The sequence below is a fragment of the Sceloporus occidentalis genome, unplaced genomic scaffold (genome assembly GCF_023333645.1).
Source record: "Sceloporus occidentalis isolate IW3139 unplaced genomic scaffold, rSceOcc1.0.p SCAF_6, whole genome shotgun sequence".
In the NCBI taxonomy this organism is placed as follows: Eukaryota; Metazoa; Chordata; class Lepidosauria; order Squamata; family Phrynosomatidae; genus Sceloporus; species Sceloporus occidentalis.
In genome coordinates, this window is record NW_028316986.1 from 753,737 (window position 1) to 773,277 (window position 19,541).

Here is a 19,541-nt window from a genome sequence, read left to right on the forward strand (position 1 = left end):
AGTTGAAGCAATTTAAAATGGACCACCTGTGTAGATTTGTGTACAATGAAGTAGTCCCCAAAGATTTTAGTAAGAAGCCAAGTTTTTGTTTGGTACTGGAATGACAGCAGCATTGGGGCCAGTGAGGCTTTGAAGGGGAGGGCATCCCAAACCAGGGTGCCCCCACAAAGAAGGCTCTACTTTCCTGGCTTCCCATGGTGTGTAGCCCTGACTGATGGCAAACACAGGAGCCACACACATGCCCCCAACAGACCCCAGTCCTCAGGTGGATCTGTATATGAAGAGGGGCTCCTTCAAACGTCAAGGTCCCAAGCCATTTGCAGCCTTGAATGTCAGCAGCAGCACTTTAAATTGAGACTAGAAGCTTATTGGCAGCCAGTGCCAGTCCTTTAAAACCAGTGTATGTTTACAAACACTTTTCAAGGGCAGCCCCACATAGTAGTCTTATTGGGAGGCAACTAAGGGGCATCATCATCATCATCATCATTATATCCCCGCTTTTTTTTTTCCCAATTTGGAAGTCAAAGTCTTACAATTAAAAAAAAATTAAATTGAAAACTTTCAAAAGTGGACATTAAAACAGAAGTAAACTGATACAGTATTAAAATACGTGATTTATTAAAAGAATAAAATGCCATTAAAAATATGAAAATGCTTAAAACCAATGCAGTTAAAATAGTACAAAATGTCTAGCCCATTCTTTAAAGACTTCCTTTTTAAACAGGCTTCCATGCGACATTCTGGCTTCCATATCCTCCCTCCCTACTCCAACTGCATTTATTCCTGAGGCTGAATGTTTTATTCCATCAGTGTATCTGCAGAAGTGAATTTTAATCCACGAAAGGTCATGCTAAAATGAATGAATGGGTTAATCTAAAAGGTGCTACAGGTTGAGTGTCTCTTACCCAGAATCCAAATTACAAAATACAGTACTCCAAAATCGTCCACATGGCTGGCTGAGATAGTGACGCCTTTGCTTTCTGATGGTTCAGTGTATAATAATAATAATAATAATAATAACAACAACAACAACAACAACAACTTTATTTATATACCGCTTTTCCAGCAAGATCAAAGTGGTTTACAGATTCAATCAAAATATAAATGTATCACATCATACCACAATATAATAGCAATTATAGATACAAATTCCAAGCAAAGATTTTAAAAACAGCATATAAAACAGTCATAAACTCTATCTGACATAATTAAACATCTTGAGGTAAACTTCTATTAGGGAATCATTTCTTTATAAGGAGTCAGGAGGGTATGCTAGCCAGAAGGGATGAGTTTTCAACGCCTTCTTAAAGGCAAACAAGGTAGAACTGAGTCGAGTCTCTTCCGGGGGTTATTCCAACGCATAGGAGCTGTGGCTGAGAATGCTCTCTGGGGAGCTGCTGCCAGTCTCAGCCTGGGCTACTCCAGTAAGAGCTTCCCTGCTGTTCTGAGGGTTGTGTGGGGAGAGGCGTTCCCTCAAGTAACTCGGGCCCAAGCCATGTAGGGCTTTATAGGTAACGACCAACACTTTGTATTGCGCCCGGAAGCTAATGGGCAGCCAGTGAAGAGATTTTAATATAGGTGTTATATGGTCCGATCTTGAGGTACCCGTGACCAATCTGGCTGCAGCGTTCTGGACTAGCTGAAGCTTCCGAACCTGGTACAAAGGTAGCCCCATGTAGAGCGCATTGCAGAAATCCAAGCAAGAGGTTACCAATGCGTGTACTACGGTTTCTAGATCCTTTCGGTCCAGACAGGGGCGCAGTTGGCGCATCAGCCGGAGCTGGTACCAAGCACTCCTGGCCATCGCATCCACTTGGGATGATAACTGTAAGGATGAATCCAGGAGTACTCCCAAACTGCGAACTCTGTCCTTTAGGGGAAGTGTGACCCCGTCCCGGACCGGATGACAAATTCCTCTGTCTGGATCTGGGGTACCTATCACAAGTACCTCTGTTTTCTCTGGATTCAGCTGGAGTTTGTTTTCCCTCATCCAGTGGCCTCTGAGGGGAAGAGGAGGTAGGCTCAATGCTATCAGGCCTTCCCTAAAGAACTGAGCCCTCCCAGAAGGCCTCTGACTCCATCCTGGCCTCTGAGGAAGAGAAAGGTAGGCCCAACACCTTCCCTAATGGGTCCTAGCCAGAGTAAGAAGAAGGGCCCTCCTCCCTCCAGTCCATCTGCCCTGGTCCAGGCCTCCGAGGAGAACAGATCTGCTGGACTTCCCCCCTTCCTTCCCCACTGCCATCCCCTTCGCCTTTTGTCTCTTTAGATTGTAAGCCTGAGGGCAGGGAAAGGTCTAATTAACCATTTGTAAGCTGCTCTGAGAGCCTTTTGACTGAAGAGTGGGGTATAAGTAATAATAATAATAATAATGATGATGATTATTATTATTACATAAACTGTTTCATGCACAAAATTAATGAAAACGTTATGTATAAAATTACCTTCAGGCTGTGCGTGTAAAGTGTATGTGAAACATACATGAATTGCATGGTTAGATTTGGGTCCTATCGCCAAGATGTCTTGTTATTTATGTACAAATATTCCAAACTTCAAATAAATAAATAAATAAATCCAAAATCCCAAACACTTCTGTTCCCAAGAATTTCAAATAACGGCGGCTCAATCTGTACCAGGTTCTTCTTTTTGTCTCCTCTTGTATCTCTCTACAAAAACAGAAGTGACATGGCTGTTTCTTTCTCTGTTGTGTTGGTCTGTGTGTCCGTCCATCCACTCATCCACCTTTCTCCTTTCCCTCTCTCTGCAGGAACCTTGCCATCCTGGGGGCAGGCCTGATGGGTGCGGGCATTGCCCAGGTCTCCGTGGACAAGGGTCTGACCACCATCTTGAAGGACACGGCCTTGGAAGGCTTGAGCAGAGGACAGCAGCAAGTCTACAAGGGGTAGGCTCACTTTCACAGTCCAGCCCCATGGGCATTTGGACCTTACTCTTAGGGGGGCTGCTCTGGGTATTTTAAACTGTTTTTAATTATTTGAGACATTAGAACTATCTTGAAAGAGGTGTTGCAGATGTTTTTCAATTGTTCTTGTCATGCATTTAATGGCTTAAATGTCTTTATCGATTGTGCGTCACCTTGGGGGCTCTGATGATTGAGAGATGATAAATTCAGGTGCTTTAAAATGTAATAAAATACATTTTGGAGGGGTTTAAACCTAGTCTGAGCTTCACCTTGAGGATCTGAGGTGGTGCTGCCAAGTTAAGCATGTGCACAGTTCCTCTTCTCAGTGACCAAGGGCTCATGGTCCATGCTCCCTGTCTAAGATTTACAAGTGTGGCAGTAGTGTGTGTGTGTGTGTGTAAAGAAAGTCTTAGAATAGAAAATAATGGTGCCAGGCAAGTTGCATGTAACATCCTACGCAGTTCTCGCTTTGCTTTTGCAAGAACTTGGCTTGTGCTTGCCTCCTCCTTCCAAATTTGGACCTTTCTTGCTCTCTACAAAAGAGAAGCTGCTGGCACCATGGAGGGATGAGCAACTTTTCCATCCAGCTGGCTTGGAACACATTGAAGATCAAAGAGGACCTCAGTCTGTCCTTTGCCAAAAATGCCTTGGAGAGGCCATGAAGGTGAAAGAGGAGAGTCCTCTCAAATGTTGTGGACTTCATGTTTCCCCTCATTCAGGGCTAATGGTATCGGTGGATTACCTCCCTTGTGTGCGTTTTTTGGTTTGGCTTGGTTCCCTCTTCTCTCCCATCCTCCCTCAGTTTTTTGGGGCCATCTATAAACTGCTCCTTAGGATCAGCATTTGCCTCTGAAAAGGCAGTGGTCCATGAAAGCAAAGCCCAAGCCCTCAAAGCACATGCCTTTTTCTTGATCTGTCTGTATTGTACTGTAGCCTTCCATACAAGTATTTACAAGATGGCTTCAAAAATTGCCTTAAAACAATTACATTGTTAAAAACCCTGGAACAACAAATTATCTTGCACAACTAAGAAAGAGGGGAAAAACAGCATAAGAGATGAGCAGTTAACCAGCCTGTAGAAACAGAAGGGATTTTGCCTGATGGGGAGAAAGTGTGTATGGGGTCAAGCTGGTCTCCTTCACTGTGAAGACGTTTGCAGGCGTTGGGAGATTCCTCCATGCTAGGCCACCCTCACATCCTGATCTCAGTCCCATTCCCTCACACACATTTGCTCATTCCCAGCCTGAATGACAAAGTGAAGAAGAAGAGCCTGACCTCGTTCGAAAGAGACATGTTCCTCAGCAACCTGACGGGGCAGCTGGACTACAAGGACTTTGGAAAGGCCGACATGGTGATTGAAGCTGTCTTTGAGGACATCAGCATCAAACACAAAGTGCTGAAGGAAGTGGAGGAGGTGAGTAGGGGATTGGGACCATGGAAGGAGGGAAGTGCCTCTGGGATGCCTCTCAGTTTTCTGCTCCCCTTTCAAGGGGAAGGATTGCTTCTGGGAACACTCTGCCCAGCAAAAGCTAGCTCCTCTCTGAGAAACTTGTAGTGAGGCTGGTTTTGGTGTGCTCATTGGGCACATGGATCTTCACCAGTGATGCACATAGATCTTCACCCTGGGCTTGGCCAGTATGGATCTCCATCTTGTCAGTCAGCCAGTGGTGGCTTAAACTGGGGCCTCTAGGCTGTGAAGGTTACACAGGATAAGGGGAGCCTTGCTGTGGTTATGCAAACTGCACTATGCACTCCTTGGCAATTCTTGCTCCTGCACACACACACACTGCCAGACTTGTAAATGTCAGACATGGAGAACCACTAAGTTTTGCAGTGGTTATGTAAACTTCACTGCACCCCTCTTGGCAGTGTCTGCTTCCTACATGTCAGGGCGTCTGCCCCAGTAAAAGGCCATGATAGCTGCATTAAGGCACTTAGTGGGCAGAAAAGCATTTCTAGTCTAAAGAGGAATATTCTTGGTGAAACTGAAACTAATGGTTGGGTGCCTGATAAGGAGGCAAGACTAAAATTCATTGTTGTTATTATGTGCTGACCATTTGGCTCTGACTTGCGGCCTCCGTCTGAATGAGGCACTGTTGCTTGCTAGTAACCTTGTAAGCTCAGGGCAGCAGCCACAGTGATGCCTTCCATCATCTAAGATCTGCTTTCTCTCCCCAGCTGGTCCCTCCTCATTGTGTCTTTGCCAGTAACACCTCTGCTCTCCCCATCCACCAGATAGCAGCAGCCAGCAAAAGGCCAGAGAAGGTGAGTCTGAGGGGCCAGTCTGCTGCCTCCCGGTAGCCACTCTAGGAAAGAAGAGTGTGGGATGGACCCTGAGGGGATGGAGACACTTCATAGAATCCTAGAACTGAAAGAGACCCTTACTCAAAGATGGGTGTCAGTGTGTGGTAGTGAACAAAGCCTGGGGGAGGCTCACAATACCAGCCTTCCCCTACCTTCTGGTGGGCTGGACTATCTCTTCCATCATCCTTCCAGCCAATACAGCTGTTGTTTGTGCTGAATGGCCTTTGTAGTCCTGAGAAATTTGGGAGACACCTGTGTGTGTGTGGGGGGGGGAAGCTGAAGGCAAACATGCACACAGAGAGGTCACAGTCCACATGGCACAGAGAGAGCCACCTGCCCTGCAAGAGGGCCTGATCCTGCTCTCCTCCCCTCCCTTTGCCTTCCAGGTGGTTGGAATGCACTACTTCTCTCCTGTGGACAAGATGCAGTTGCTGGAGATCATCACCACTGACAAGACGTCCCAGGACACAGCTGCCTCCGCTGTTGCCATGGGCCTCAAGCAAGGGAAGGTCATCATCGTGGTTAAGGTGATGCACCATCAGTTGTTTGTTCATTTATTTATTTTGTATGCCACCTTTCTCCCAAATTGGACCAAAGGCAGCTCACAAAAGATGCTTAAAAACAACAATGAGTATTGTGATGGTTGCTGTTTCTTCTACTGCTTTGAGAAGTAGCGTCTGTGTGGAACTGCTGCCATCTTAAGCAAAAAGAGCAGACTTTGGCCTGAATGGCTGCATGGCCAGGCTGAGAAAGGGATGCAAGGTTCTTGGGATGCAGGAGGGCCAGCTTCCACCTTCAAGGGAGGCTATGGCCAGGATTGGGTCGCCAGCAGGGCCACCTGTTCTCCACCTGCCCCTGGCACACACTCTCTCTCACACACATGCACACCGGTTTAGTCCCATCAGTGCTTCACAGAGGCTGTCATTGCTGTGCAGTGTCCAAAGCCCAGTCTCAGAGAGAGACACTGGGACTACCTTGGGATTCCCAGGCTGGCACCGGTCAAGTCCCATCTGCCAAAGGGGAGATTTTTGAGTTTTATGAGCAGGCATTTTGTGTGTCTAGAAATAGTCAGGAGCGAGGGGAATGAGTGGATGGTTGGCAGAGGCCGCCTTACCCCTCAGCAGACCTGTCTTCACATTCCTTCTCATTCCTCCTCTGCAGGATGGCCCCGGTTTCTACACGACCAGATGTCTTGCCCCCATGCTGGCTGAAATAATCCGAGTTCTGCAGGTTGGTGCTGGTTGCAGAGGGCAGGGGGTTCTGAGGTGCTTAGCCAGTGATGCCATTGTGGGTTTGTGTGGGGAGGTAGTGAGTAGTGGTTGGTACTTGGCCAAAGAGGTTGACCCACATCTCAACACGTCTGTAATTCAAGGCTAAGTTCAACAGAGCCTGGTGCTGCAATTAATGTGTCAAAATATCTGAAGGGATGTCATATTGAGGAGGGAGCAAGGTTGTTTTCTGCTGCTCCAGAGACTAGGACCCGGAGCAATGGATGCAAGCTGCAAGAAAAGAGATTCCACCTCAACATTAGGAGGAACTTCCTGAAAGTAAGGGCTGTTCGACAGTGGAACGCACTCCCCCAGAGTGTAGTGGAGTCTCCCTCCTTGGAGGTCTTCAAACGGAGGCTGGATGGCCATCTGTCAATGGGGATGGTTTGATTTGGATTTCCTGCATGGCAGAATGGGGTTGGACTGGATGGCCCTTGTGGTCTGTGAAGACACACCCAACTAAAGGTGGTGGCAGGTTTGGGTGTGCAACGCTGGTACCCTGGTGAGATCAAACTCTTTACCCAAAAAGGCTCTGAAGCTGAATGTAAAGTTCAAAAGGGGGGAAATTTAATTTAAAGGACAAAAATAAAGAGTTTTCTCCTCCCCAGCTCTAAACAAAAGATACTTTACAGTTTCAGCAATCTTCAGGGTGTCATCTTTCTGGGTCTGATGTTGGTTTGCTCTCCTCTCTCAGTGGAGCTGGTGCAGGGTCTTTCAGCTCCTGAATTCCTTTATTCACTTGCTGTTGGTAACTAATTTGGCTAAATTGCTAACTAAAATGGCTAAATTACTTGGTAACTAAAATGGCTAAAGTGTAAGAAATGCCCTTTCCGGCTGTCTGGGCTTGTTTGTCACCAAAAGGCAGCTCTCTGCCTGCTCACAGCAAAGACTGCTCCAAACTAAAAGCTTCCAGCTACAACAGAGCATGTTGGGAAAGGGCAAACCAAACCTGGAAATAATGCAGGGGATCCTACAGCTCCTCCCACAACTAATACAAAGAACTTTTCCTACACTAAACATACTATGGCCTGAACCAACGTGAAAGAAAATGCAGGGGGAGATTCAATCAGTCCTGGCAGGACATCACATGGTCTCTTCCAACTCTATGATTCTATGATTCTTAGGTCTCCACTGCTTCGATCTTTAGCTTTAAAGTTATGGATTGGCTATGGGTTTGATAAAAAAAAAACCTCCCTTAAATCAGTGCATATCTCCTCTCTGTGGAAAACACCAGTGTCTGTGAACTGTGCTTGAGGGACACAGCAATTTGCAGTCGGGAGGTGGCTTCCCCCCAGCACCCCGTCCCTGCAACTGATTTAGGAACCTGTGGCAAATGCATCTGTCCCTGTCCTTGTGTCTCTGTCTGCCTTCCTAGAGAGTTTTCACTGCCTCCCTTTGACACCCAGAGCCAGTTCAAGCTCTTGTTGTTCTGATGGAAGTATTAATGGTCCCAGAAGGTCATGGATTCATGGATGTTAAGCAGAGGTTGGATGGGAACTTCTCGGGGATATGCTTCTGCTGTGGATTCTGCATGGTAGCAGGTTGGATTAGACAGCTCTTGTGGCTCCTTCACATCCTATGACTCTGGCTGTGCTCGCTGTTTTCCCCCTTGTTGTATGTTCCACACAAGGACTTAAATGTTGAAAGATGAAAATACCTAAGGAAACACGAATGTAGGGTGCAGTTCTCCCAGAGCCTCCTTCTGTCCGTAATCAGCTCTGCACCTTTTCTCCACACAGGAAGGCAGCGATCCCAAGAAAGTGGACTCCATCTCCACTGGCTTTGGCTTCCCTGTTGGGGCTGCGACCCTGATTGATGAAGTGGGTGTTGATGTTGCCACGCATGTAGCCGAGGATCTGGGCAAAGCCTTTGGGGAACGCTTCAAAGGAGGGAACGTGGAGATGATGAAAGCCATGGTGAACAAGGGCTTTCTGGGTAAGTGGCCAAGCCAAGGCTCTGGGCAACACCTAGATTTCAGGAGCTCCCTCCTCACTGAAGTGTCCCATGTCAGCAGCATGGAGGAATTTAGCTCTTTAGTTTCCTAGCATGAATGACATGGAGGTGAGCGAGGAGTTCATTGGGTTTTGCAGTTCCATGTGTCTGCTGACCCAGTTCATACTTGTTGAACCCCAATGCCTTTTGTGATTGGAAACCCAATTTCTGCACTTGCGTGTCATTCTCCAACAAACATGTGTTGGAAAAATGCACCTGGGAAGAATAATGTACATTTGAAAACTGTACACAGGATCATTTTAGTGTGTGACAGAATGCCTTGAAAAACGTGAGTGCAAAAATATTTATATATTTTTAAATATTTAAATTGTTTTGCGTTCAGGTGACCTTTATTTATAAATTCACATTCAGTTCTACATTTGTGATTGTACTTCCCAGTTATTTATAACTTCTGTCAGCATCTCTTGAACATACACGATATTTACAGATTGATCATATTTACAACTTCTTCTTCGTGGTCTCTGCGAATCATACAAATGGGTTTCACTGCGCCTGCGCAGTGCTGTTCGGAACCTACTGGAATCACTGGGCAGAGTTTACTCTGCAACATATTGAAACTTTTTGGCGGTAACTCCGCCCACCCGTTATAAGGCCCCTGCCTTCCCGCTCTTTTCCCCAGTTCCTTTTTTCCGCCGCGCTAGCTGCTTCAGAGGAACCTTCGCTTGCTTTTGCTTGCTTGGAATCACTTTCGTTTTTGACCTCGGACTGTATCTTGACCATTCTTTGTCTCCCGCCCCTGGTAACTTCGCTGTTGACCTCGTTTTCGGATCTCCATCGACTTGGCGACTTTGAAATGCCTGCGGCTTTCAAGAAGTGCGACATTTGCAAGGGCAAGATGCCCGTTCAGGACCCGCACTCCACCTGCCTGCTTTGCCTTGGTCCAAGCCACGACCCCAAGGCCTGCGCACTCTGCAGATCCCTCTCTTCCCAGGCCCGGAAAAACCGTGAGTCCCGGCTTACTTCGGCGATTGCCCTGGGGAAATTGCAAGAAAGGGGTCCGCGGTCTTCTTCTGTCCCGCCTCTGCCGCCCCCCGCTTCATCTTCTCGGGCAAGTGTCTCCAGCGTGGGATCGGGGAGAGCCGCCGTCCCCAGCGTGGTGTGTGTCCCGGCCGGGACTCCTTCCACCACCTCCGATGTGGCCCGTGGCTCCAAACCGCCCAGTGCCACCGACAAACCCTCCAAGCGCCCCCATAAGCCATCGGGGACTGAGGGTACCGAACGGGCCTCCAAGCCAAAGGAGGGATCGGAGGGCCCCCGTTCCAAGGAGGCTCCCAAATCGGAGGTCCATCTCGCCTCGCCTTCGTCCTCCAAGGCATCCAAGGGACCACGGCATGCGATGCCTAGCGAGCATACCGAACCGGTTCAAGGAGCAAGGTCCCCGAGGCCTTCATCATCGACACCGACTGCTGTCCTCCTGGACCTCCCGGACAACCCGTTCTTCCCATCGGAGGAGACTCCCAAGCCTGGGAAGAAGAGGCACCATGACAAGGCTGACCGTGATCCGGCCCCTAAAAAGGCCAAGCCCTCCAAGGATCGGCCCACCACCGACCCGCCGAGGGCAAAGGACAAGGAGCGCTCCCACTCCAGACAGGCCCGCGCCTCCGCCTTGCCAGCTCCATACCAGGAGCCGACGCCGGTAGACCAGGGGACCCCGGTTACATCCCTGCCTCCCCCGGCCTTGGACTTCATCCACGGGACGGGTGACGCCCCTCGCTCTCCTGTTCATCGGTCTCCTTCCCATCCGGCGACCGATGATGAAGGTCACTTGGCCCACATACAGGGGATCCCGGACCTCTTTTATGACGTGCAGTCGCGCCGCTACTACATGTCGGTGCCGGAGGACAGAGCCCTGAGGGAGTTCACCAGGCTGAACCCCCACCCCGTAGACCGAGCTGACCCGGCCAGATCGGTTCCCACCGTGTCGGTCTACGAGAGGTCATCATCGCCGTCCCGTAGACGCGAGAGGTCGCCGTCTCCACTTCGTACTCGTGAGAGGTCGCCGTCCTCATCCTGCAGACGCTCCCGATCGTCAGTGGACTTCGCCCGCCCGAGATCCCAGGTCAGGGTGACGGACCCCCTCTCCTCCGACCTGGATTCTGAAGACGAACCGCTGCCACCTTCGGAGGCACCCTCGGACGAGGATGTCCTCTCGGGCTCGGCCTCCCCTCAGAGGATGCACAACCCAGGGCCGTCTTCGCCGTCGGACGACGTCAGGGCCTTCACAGAGCACGTGGTCAGGATGTCACGGGCCCTTGACATCGAGCTCGCAGCCGCGGGGGACGACGCAGAGGACCCGGTCGAGCGTAGGGTGCATGGACGGGTCCCCACTCCGCCATGCCTTCCTCTCCTTCCTTCTCTCCAGACCATCGTGAAAAGGTCCTGGGATGCTCCGGCCGCCCTATCGGCACCCTCCCGCAAGGTCCAATCCCTCCATAGGGTCGCCCCGGCGAGTTGCTCCTGGTTGGCAGAACACCCCAGACCAAACTCGGCCATTGTGGAGGGAGCCCAGCACAGCTTCGTTCCGAAGCAGGCTACTTCCCCTGTCGACAAAGAGGCAAAGAAAATTGATGGACTGGCAAAAAAGGCTTACTCGGCTTCGGCTCTTGGGGTCAAGGCCGCCAACTACACCGCCTGCATGGGGGCCTACATCCAAACCCTCATGGAACGGATCTTTCCCATGGTTCCGGACGTCCCAGATGACATCCAGAGGCAGCTGGTGGAGATCAGAGACGAGGCGCACTCCATCGGAAGCTGGCTAATCACCACTTCCAGGAACATGGCGGACTGCTCCGGGAGGTCCATGTCAGCTGCCATGGCTCTTCGGCGCCACGCGTGGCTCAGGGCCTCCGACCTCAACCCGACGGTTAGAGCGGCCATTGAGGACATGCCGCTCGACGGGACCGGCCTCTTCCACGCCGAGACCGACGACCGCCTGAACCGCAAGTTCAGGATGAAGGCGGCGGCGAAGAAGCACGGCATGTCCTCAGCACCGGCTTCTCCGTTCCGGAAGCGACAGCGCCCGTGGCAGCCGCAAGGTCAGTCACAAGGGACCTTCTCCCGGGACCGACAGCCCCAGCACCAAGGCTCTCAGAGACAGCGCTTCCCTTCGCAGTCTTCCTCCTCCTCTGGCCGTCGCACCTTCCCGCCTCGGTACCGCAAGTCCCGCCGGCAGGATACCGACCAGGGGAAGAAGAGAGCCTGAAGGGACGCAGCGCGCTTCGTCTCCCCTTCACCCCTCTTCTTTTTGGACATCTTGAGGCCCTATGTTAACGCCTGGGCTTCTATAACATCGGACTCGTGGGTTCTTAACATCGTCCGTAGGGGTTATGCCCTCGAGTTCCAAGAGCTCCCTCCAACTGGAGCCTTCATGTCCACTCCCCCCTCGGACACCCTTCTCGACGAAGTGCGCACCTTGCTTTGTAAGGGGGCAATCTCCCCTTTGCCGCCCGACCAACATCCTCGGGCCTTTTTCTCCAGGTACTTCACCGTACCTAAAGCAGATGGTGGCGTTAGGCCCATCCTGGACTTGAGACAAGTGAACTTCTTTTTGAACTACCGTCGCTTCCGAATGGTAACCTTGGCCTCCATTCTGCCTCTCCTCCACCAGGGCCTGTGGTTCGCGACTGTCGACCTGAAGGACGCCTATTTCCACATCGGGATCCGAGAATCCCACCGGAGATTCCTCGCCTTCGCTGTCGGCTCCGACTCGTACCACTACAACGTGCTCCCGTTCGGCTTGGCCACGGCCCCTCGAGTCTTCACGAAGTGCATGGCACCGGTGGTGGCATACCTTCATCAGAAGGGCTTCTTGGTTTTTCCCTACCTGGACGACTGGCTGTTTGCAGCCGAATCCCAGGAAGAGTTACACGAGGCAGTCTCATTCGCCTTGCACCTCTTCGATTCCCTCGGGCTGGTGGTCAACAAGGAAAAGTCCCACTTCACGCCGACCAGACAGGTCAAGTTCATCGGGGCCATCCTCGACTCCGACAACTGCCTAGCCTTCCTTCCTCCGGACCGGTTTCAGGCCCTGGCTACGTCCCTCAGGCCGTGCATCTCACACAGAAGGATAAGAGCCAGAGACGTCCAAGTCGCCCTGGGCCACATGGCATCGACGACATTCGTCACCCCCTGGGCGAGACTGCGTCTTCGTCCTCTCCAATCCTGGTTCCTCTCCGTCTTCTTTCCGTTGGAGGACCCACCTTCAAAGTGGCTCACGGTACCCAGACCTATAGCCGCTTCCCTCAGATGGTGGCTAGACGGCTCCAACGTCTGCGCCGGGATGCCTTTCCATCAGCCCCAGACACAGCTGACGCTGACAACCGATGCATCCCTGGAGGGATGGGGCGCCCACCTGCTCGACCTTGTCATCAAGGACAGGTGGTCCGCACAAGACAAGCTCCTCCACATCAACGCTTTGGAGATGCTTGCAGTGGAGAAGGCTTTGAGGGCATTCGAGTTTGCTGTCTCAGGAAGAGTGGTCCTCCTGAGAACGGACAACACCACCGTGATGTACTACATCAACAAGCAAGGTGGTACCAGGTCCAGGACCCTGCTCGACCTCACGCTCCGCATCTGGGATTGGTGCATCCAAAGACGTGTCCTCCTCCAGGCGATTCACCTTCCCGGGGAGGACAACGAGCTAGCAGACCGCCTCAGCAGATCTCCATCGGTGTGCCACGAGTGGAGGCTCCATCCCGAGACGGTCCGCGACCTCTTCGATCGGTGGGGAACCCCCCGGATCGACCTCTTCGCGACCAGCTGGAACAGCCACTGTCCCCAGTTCTGCTCCAGGAAGCGATTCGACGGATCCCTTGGAGACGCATTCGCTTTCCTTTGGACGGGGGAGCTCCTCTACGCCTTCCCTCCGTTCCCTCTTATCGTCAGGGTGGTGTCCAAAATGACAACGGACCGCTCGCAGGCGATCCTAATCACCCCGTGGTGGCCGAGACAACCGTGGTTCGCATCCCTTCTCCACCTCTCCGGGAGATGCTTCCTCCGCCTCGACCCCCGTCCGGACCTGCTGTCGATCCAGGATGGACGAATTCTCCACCCGGACATCGAGAGCCTGCCGCTGGTGGCCTGGAAGATCCGGCCCTGACCGCCTTGCCTGAATCGGTTAGGACGGTGATCCTGGCTGCCAGAAAACCTTCCACCCAGCGTTCTTATGCCCTGAAATGGAGGAGATTTTGCCTCTTCCTTGACCAGAAGGGCTTGTCTCCTGCACAGGTTTCCACTCCAGTGGTGCTGGAGTTTTTGATGGCGCTTTTGGAGGGAGGGCTGTCCCTCACATCCATCAAGGGCTACCTTTCTGCCATTTGTGCTAAATATCAGTTCGGGGGGAGGGTGTCTTTCTTTAAGGATCCCTTGGTGAAGGGCTTTCTGAAGGGTTGTGCCAACCTATATCCTCCTGTGTCGGTACCAACACCGGCTTGGAGTTTGGAGTCGGTACTGTCCGCTCTCCAATCCAAGCCCTTTGAACCCATGGCCACAGCGGACTTGAGACTGTTGACTTGGAAAACCGCTTTCCTTGTGGCCATCACCTCTGCCCGTCGTGCGGGCGAACTCTGTGCCTTACGGAGGGACCAACCATTCCTGAGGTTCCACAAGGACAAGGTGGTCCTCCGTATGGACATCACCTTCTTGCCAAAGGTGGTGTCTGCCTTCCACATGTGCCAGGACATTGTGTTGCCCACTCTAGCATCTGATCCGACGTCGGATGAGGAGCGACGCCTGCACTCCCTTGATGTCAGGAGGGCGCTGGCGTTTTACCTGGACAGAACTGCTGCCTCCAGCCGGTCCGAGAGACTCTTTCAATGCTACTCGGAACCGAAGAAGGGGTTGCCCGTGTCTACGCAGAGGTTCTCCAAATGGGTGGCTAGTACCATCCACCTCTGCTATGAACTGCTGGGCAAACCTCTCCCTGGCAGGGTTCGGTCACATTCCACAAGAGCTGTGGCGGCATCCTCAGCATTCCTATCTGGGATTCCTTTGGAGGATGTCTGTAAGGCTGCTGTCTGGTCCCAACCCCTCACCTTTATTAAGCATTACAGGTTGGACACCAGGGCCATCCGAGACGCAGCTTTCGGGAGGGCTGTGTTGGTCTCGGGGTTGCATTGATTGCACTACTGATGTATTTGTGTTATACAGTTTACACTGTTTATACTGTTGAATGTTGATTTGCACAAGTCTTATGGGATCGGTCTTGCATGACCTCTGTTCCCTTCTCAGGTTCAGCAAACTTATTGCTATTTTATCTGTGCATGAACAAAAGACTGACTCTTTATGGTTCAGGGTGTTTATTTATAATAAATACACCTTTGGTTTACCATAGCTTTGGTCTCAGGACACTCCCTCCGCCGCATACCTAAGCTTGTCAGTCTAAACCCATTTGTATGATTCGCAGAGACCACGAAGAAGAAGGACAGGTTGCTTACCTGTAACGGTATTTCTTCGAGTGGTCATCTGCGAATACATACAAATCCCACCCGTCCATCCCCTCAGTGTCCTGCTCTCATTGGCTCTCTTCCTTCGCCTGCTTGGCGGAAAAATTGCGGAACTGGGGAAAAGAGCGGGAAGGCAGGGGCCTTATAACGGGTGGGTGGGGTTACCGCCAAAAAGTTTCTATATGTTGCAGAGTAAACTCTGCCCAGTGATTCCAGTAGGTTCCGAACAGCACTGCGCAGGCGCAGTGAAACCCATTTGTATGTATTCGCAGATGACCACTCGAAGAAATACCGTTACAGGTAAGCAACCTGTCCTTCTATTCTAATATCTTCCAATACATGTTCCATTTATTATCTTGGCATAACCTATATATTCTGTACTGATATTTTGCTCTTTCCTGTATTTCCCCTTAAATAATACCTCCCTCCCTCCTCCCTTTTTATTCTTATTTTATTGCCTTTGTTCAACCCACGTCCGGTTTTTCGCTGAGAATATACTATCAAATACTCTTAGCTTTATATTCTAGATTCCATCCCTTAATCCGTGTTTTTCTGAAAATACTCTTATCCTACTAAGTCTATACCTCTTACCATAATTAATCAACCTATAGCTTTATTACTTTCTAACTTTCTGATGTGAAGTTACATTGTTTCATTACCCATGTATTACTAATTCGTTACAATATAAAAACTCGGTTCTCCTTATTAGACAGCAGGAGGTAGAGGGTAAGTAGAGAAGAGAGACAAATAAAGCAGAGTACATACATAAATGTAATCATATTGATATAAGTATATAAATTATGTACATATTTTCTCTCATTCTATTTATTATATTCAGTTTTCGGACCATTGTTTTTTACAAAATTTAAATATATTTACATTTTGAAAAAATACTCATGGAATCAGGAGAAATTTCCGTGTGTTGAAGGCGATCTGTGCTGGGAAGTTCAGGCTGGGAAGATTTAGCCAGCCAGAAGGGGATTCGTGAGTCCAGGGATCTTTTTCTGCCCCATTCCCACAGTTAGTCCCAGCCATGCCACTGGGATATTTGCACAGTGGGATCGCAGCAGGGATGCATGCACCATGGCAGCCTCTGAGCTGCGTTCGGCATTTTCATTGGCAGCGGCTGGCTTTGCCAGCATTTGTGCTTAGGTTGAAAATTGTTGCATCTGTCGGCCTCCTGGGATGGCTGAGATAAGGAGAGGTAGCTACTAAAATGAGAATTAAAACTGCCCAGTGGAAGGAGAAGGTCTTTTTTCCCATTCTCCAGGAGCCATGGCCTCCTAATGGAAGTAACAGCCAGGTGTAGCCTCTCCAGATAAGGTGCAACCCATTCCTTCTCTGCCTGTCCAGCGCCATGGCCAGGAGGGTGATTGTGATTGTTGTTGTTGTTGTTATAGTTTGTTTATATAGCGCTGTAGATTTGCACAGCGCTGTACATACAAGGCTGATAAGGATGATCTTGGTGGCTGCATGGGTCTGACTTGGACACAGGGCTGGGCCGATTGGCCAGGCTGAAAGAAGATGTATTGGAAGCCCCCATTAACCAGTTTCTACTAAGCACATTTCTACCCAAGCAACCTAACAAGTTTCTTTCTTTTTTCCAGTTCTTCCTCTGTTTTATGTTATAGTGGAGTTAGTAATTCTGTATAGTTGTATAATGATGTATAGAAGAACTGTCACACATCTTAGTTATTTTTATATAATTTAGTTAGTCTATCCAAGGCTGTCTTTCTTTTTAAGGGTTAAATGCCCATGACCATTGTGACACATGGCCATGCCTTCCAGAGAGCAATTGGATAAAGGAGAACTCCTGTCCCTCTTGAAGTTGCTGCCCATGCATTTCCAAGCCATATTCTGGAACCTTTGTCCTTTGTAAGGGGGCAATGCCCTTTAAAATAGCTGTGTATGAAATTTCCTCTCACACCCAAGTTCCCTGGCACTGGTCATCCATGGTTGTGGCCTCTGCTTCCAGTAAAAGAGGGAGTGTTCAGCACACAGATGTACTCTCCACTGGCTCTTGGGTGCCATTGCTTACCCTTTCTTTGTTGTTAGCTGCCCTCAAGTCAGCCCTGGCTCATGGCGACCCTGTAAATGAGAGACCTCCAAGCCCCCCTGTCCTCCACTGCTCTGCTTGGTTCTTGTGGATCCGTGCCCATGACCTCCCTGGTTGAGTCCATCCATCTGGCATGCGGTCTTCCTCTCTTTTTACTATCTTCCACTTTTCCTAGTATGATTGACTTTTCTAGTGAATCATTCTTCCCATGATGTGGCCAAAGTACAACAGTCTCAATTCAATCATCTTGGCGTCTTCCAGGGAGATTTCAGGCTTGATCTGTTCAAGGACCCATTTGTTTGTGTTCTTGGCAGTCCATAATATCCTCAGCCATCTTCTCCAGTAACACAACTCAAAGGAGTTCATTTTTCTCCTTATCCACTTCATTCAGCTCTCATATCCATACATGGTGATAGGGAATACAGTGGCTTGGACAATTCTAACCTAAGTGCTTTGTTGTTACTCTTTAGGATCTTGTCTAATTCTTTCATTGCTGCCCTTCCCAATCCTGTTCTTATTATATCTTGACCTTTTCTTGGGCAGGCCGCAAATCTGGGAAGGGCTTCTACATTTATCAGAAAGGGGTGAAGGAGCGGAGCGTCAACAATGGCATGGATGAAATCTTGGAAAAGTTCAAAGTGGAGGCCAAACCAGAGGTGTAAGTCTTGTGGGAAGGGGGAGGCGGGTTTCCTAGAGACATAATGGCTGCCCACATGAGACCCCTGAGGCTGGCCTTTCTTGGCTGCTTGAACATATGCTGCTGCCTCACAGAGTCGTCTCTGGACTGAGGGCTCCTTCCAGCATCTCTGATCAAGAGGAGTCTGCATGCAACGCAGTCTTAATGGACAGGGGCTGGGAGTAGGTTTGGAGTACATAGTCCTTATGTGTAAATCCATTTCTGAACATCTGCCAGGGTCCCACCATTTCATTGGCCTCCCACAAGAGGAGAGAGGATGAGAGCCAATGTGATTTTAGGCTGCACCAATAGAAGTATAGTGTCTAGATCAAAGGATGTAATAGTGTCACTCTATTCTGCTTTGGTCAGGCCTCACCTGAAATAACACTGTGTCCAGTTCTGGGCATCACAATTTAAAAAGGATGTTGAGAAACTGAAGCATGTCCAAAGTGGTGAAGGCTCTGTGAACACTATGAGGAACAATTTAGGGAGCTGGGTATGTTTAGCCTGGAGAAGAGAAGGTTAAGAGGTAATATGATAGCCCTGTTTAAGTATTTGAAGGGATGTCATATTGAGGAAGGAGCAACCTTGTTTTCTGCTGTTCCAGAGACTAGGGCACACAGCAATGGTTTCAAATGACAGGAAAAGAGATCCCACCTCAACATTAGGGGGAACTTTCTGATAGCAAGAGACCTGTTTGACAGTGGAACACACTGCCTCAATGGAGAGTAGTAGCATCTCCTTCCTTGGTAGTCTTCAATCAGAGGCTGGGAGGTTATCAGTCATGGATGCTTTGATTGAGAGTTCCTGCATGGTAGAATGGGGTTGGACTGGATGGCTTTTTTTGGGGTCTCTTCCAGGTCTATGATTCTATGAGCCTTTGAGGTGACATGAGGCAGTGGGGAGGCTGCTAGAACACTGCAGGTCCCCCAGAGATCTGCTGCTCACTCAGTGGCCACAGGGTATCCCCTGCCCACTCCTGTTGCTATATCCAGTAGCAGCTGCCGCAGCAGCCAAATCTCTTAAACACTTGGGAAGAAAGACAGAAGCTTTGCCCTTATTGCCTGCTGCCCATGGTCTGTGGCAAGCGGAGGATGCTGCTGCTGCTGAGGTCATGCCTTCCTGCCAGTGGTCTGCCAATGGACCAGAACACCTCCTTCCTGATGGGCAGAGAGCACCCAGTGGGGCCGGCCTGGTGGACCATTGCTCCAGACGCAACCATTGCTAAAGCCTGTCTTTGCCCCACTGAAGGCTGCTATCTCTCCTTGCAGCTCGACAGAGGAGGACATCCAGATGCGCCTCATCTCTCGGTTTGTGAACGAGGCCGTCCTGACCCTGCAGGAGGGGATCCTCAGCAACCCCGTGGAGGGGGACATCGGGGCTGTCTTTGGGCTGGGTTTCCCACCATGCCTGGGAGGTAAGTGGCTGCCTTCAGGTTTTTCACTCCAGAGTTAAATGTCCTGTTGCCCTCCCCAAGCAGACAATGGCAGTCATATTTTTCCAAAACAGCAGACCCTTAGATTGGTGGCTGGAAGGAGATAATTAATTTCCCCCTTGCTAGAAAGGGGTTTTTCCAGAGCTGCCTTGTCTGCTTGCAGCCTCTCTGCTCTCAAAGCCAGTGGCCTCATGAGCCCACATGTGTCCTGGAGGGAATTAGAGGGGCATGAAGGATGGTTCTTTCCAAGGCCCTGGCCCTGCCATGTTCTGGAAAGGAGAAAGCATTAGCCAAGGCAGGCACTTCTGCCAAATGGGGCGTCCCCTGTTCCCTCTCCTACCAGGCTGTGTGCAATGCAGACAGGCAGGAGCTGTGTGCTCAGGGCAGGTGCCTCAAGGCCAGTTGGAGGAAGGTCTCACCTATTCTCTT

At 50.3% G+C, this 19,541-nt stretch overlaps 1 protein-coding gene across 1 annotated transcript in view; it reads left to right on the top strand.

Moving 5' to 3' along the window:
* The window catches only part of LOC149310296 (trifunctional enzyme subunit alpha, mitochondrial-like), a 44,213-nt gene that overhangs the window by 24,157 nt on the left and 515 nt on the right, over positions 1-19,541 (top strand). The window contains exons 12-19 of the mRNA XM_089528646.1: positions 2,765-2,899; positions 4,160-4,331; positions 5,096-5,182; positions 5,608-5,748; positions 6,383-6,451; positions 8,229-8,424; positions 17,545-17,659; positions 18,949-19,094. Coding sequence (XP_089384772.1) covers positions 2,765-2,899; positions 4,160-4,331; positions 5,096-5,182; positions 5,608-5,748; positions 6,383-6,451; positions 8,229-8,424; positions 17,545-17,659; positions 18,949-19,094 — 1,061 coding nt within the window. The remainder of the gene's footprint in view (positions 1-2,764; positions 2,900-4,159; positions 4,332-5,095; positions 5,183-5,607; positions 5,749-6,382; positions 6,452-8,228; positions 8,425-17,544; positions 17,660-18,948; positions 19,095-19,541) is intronic.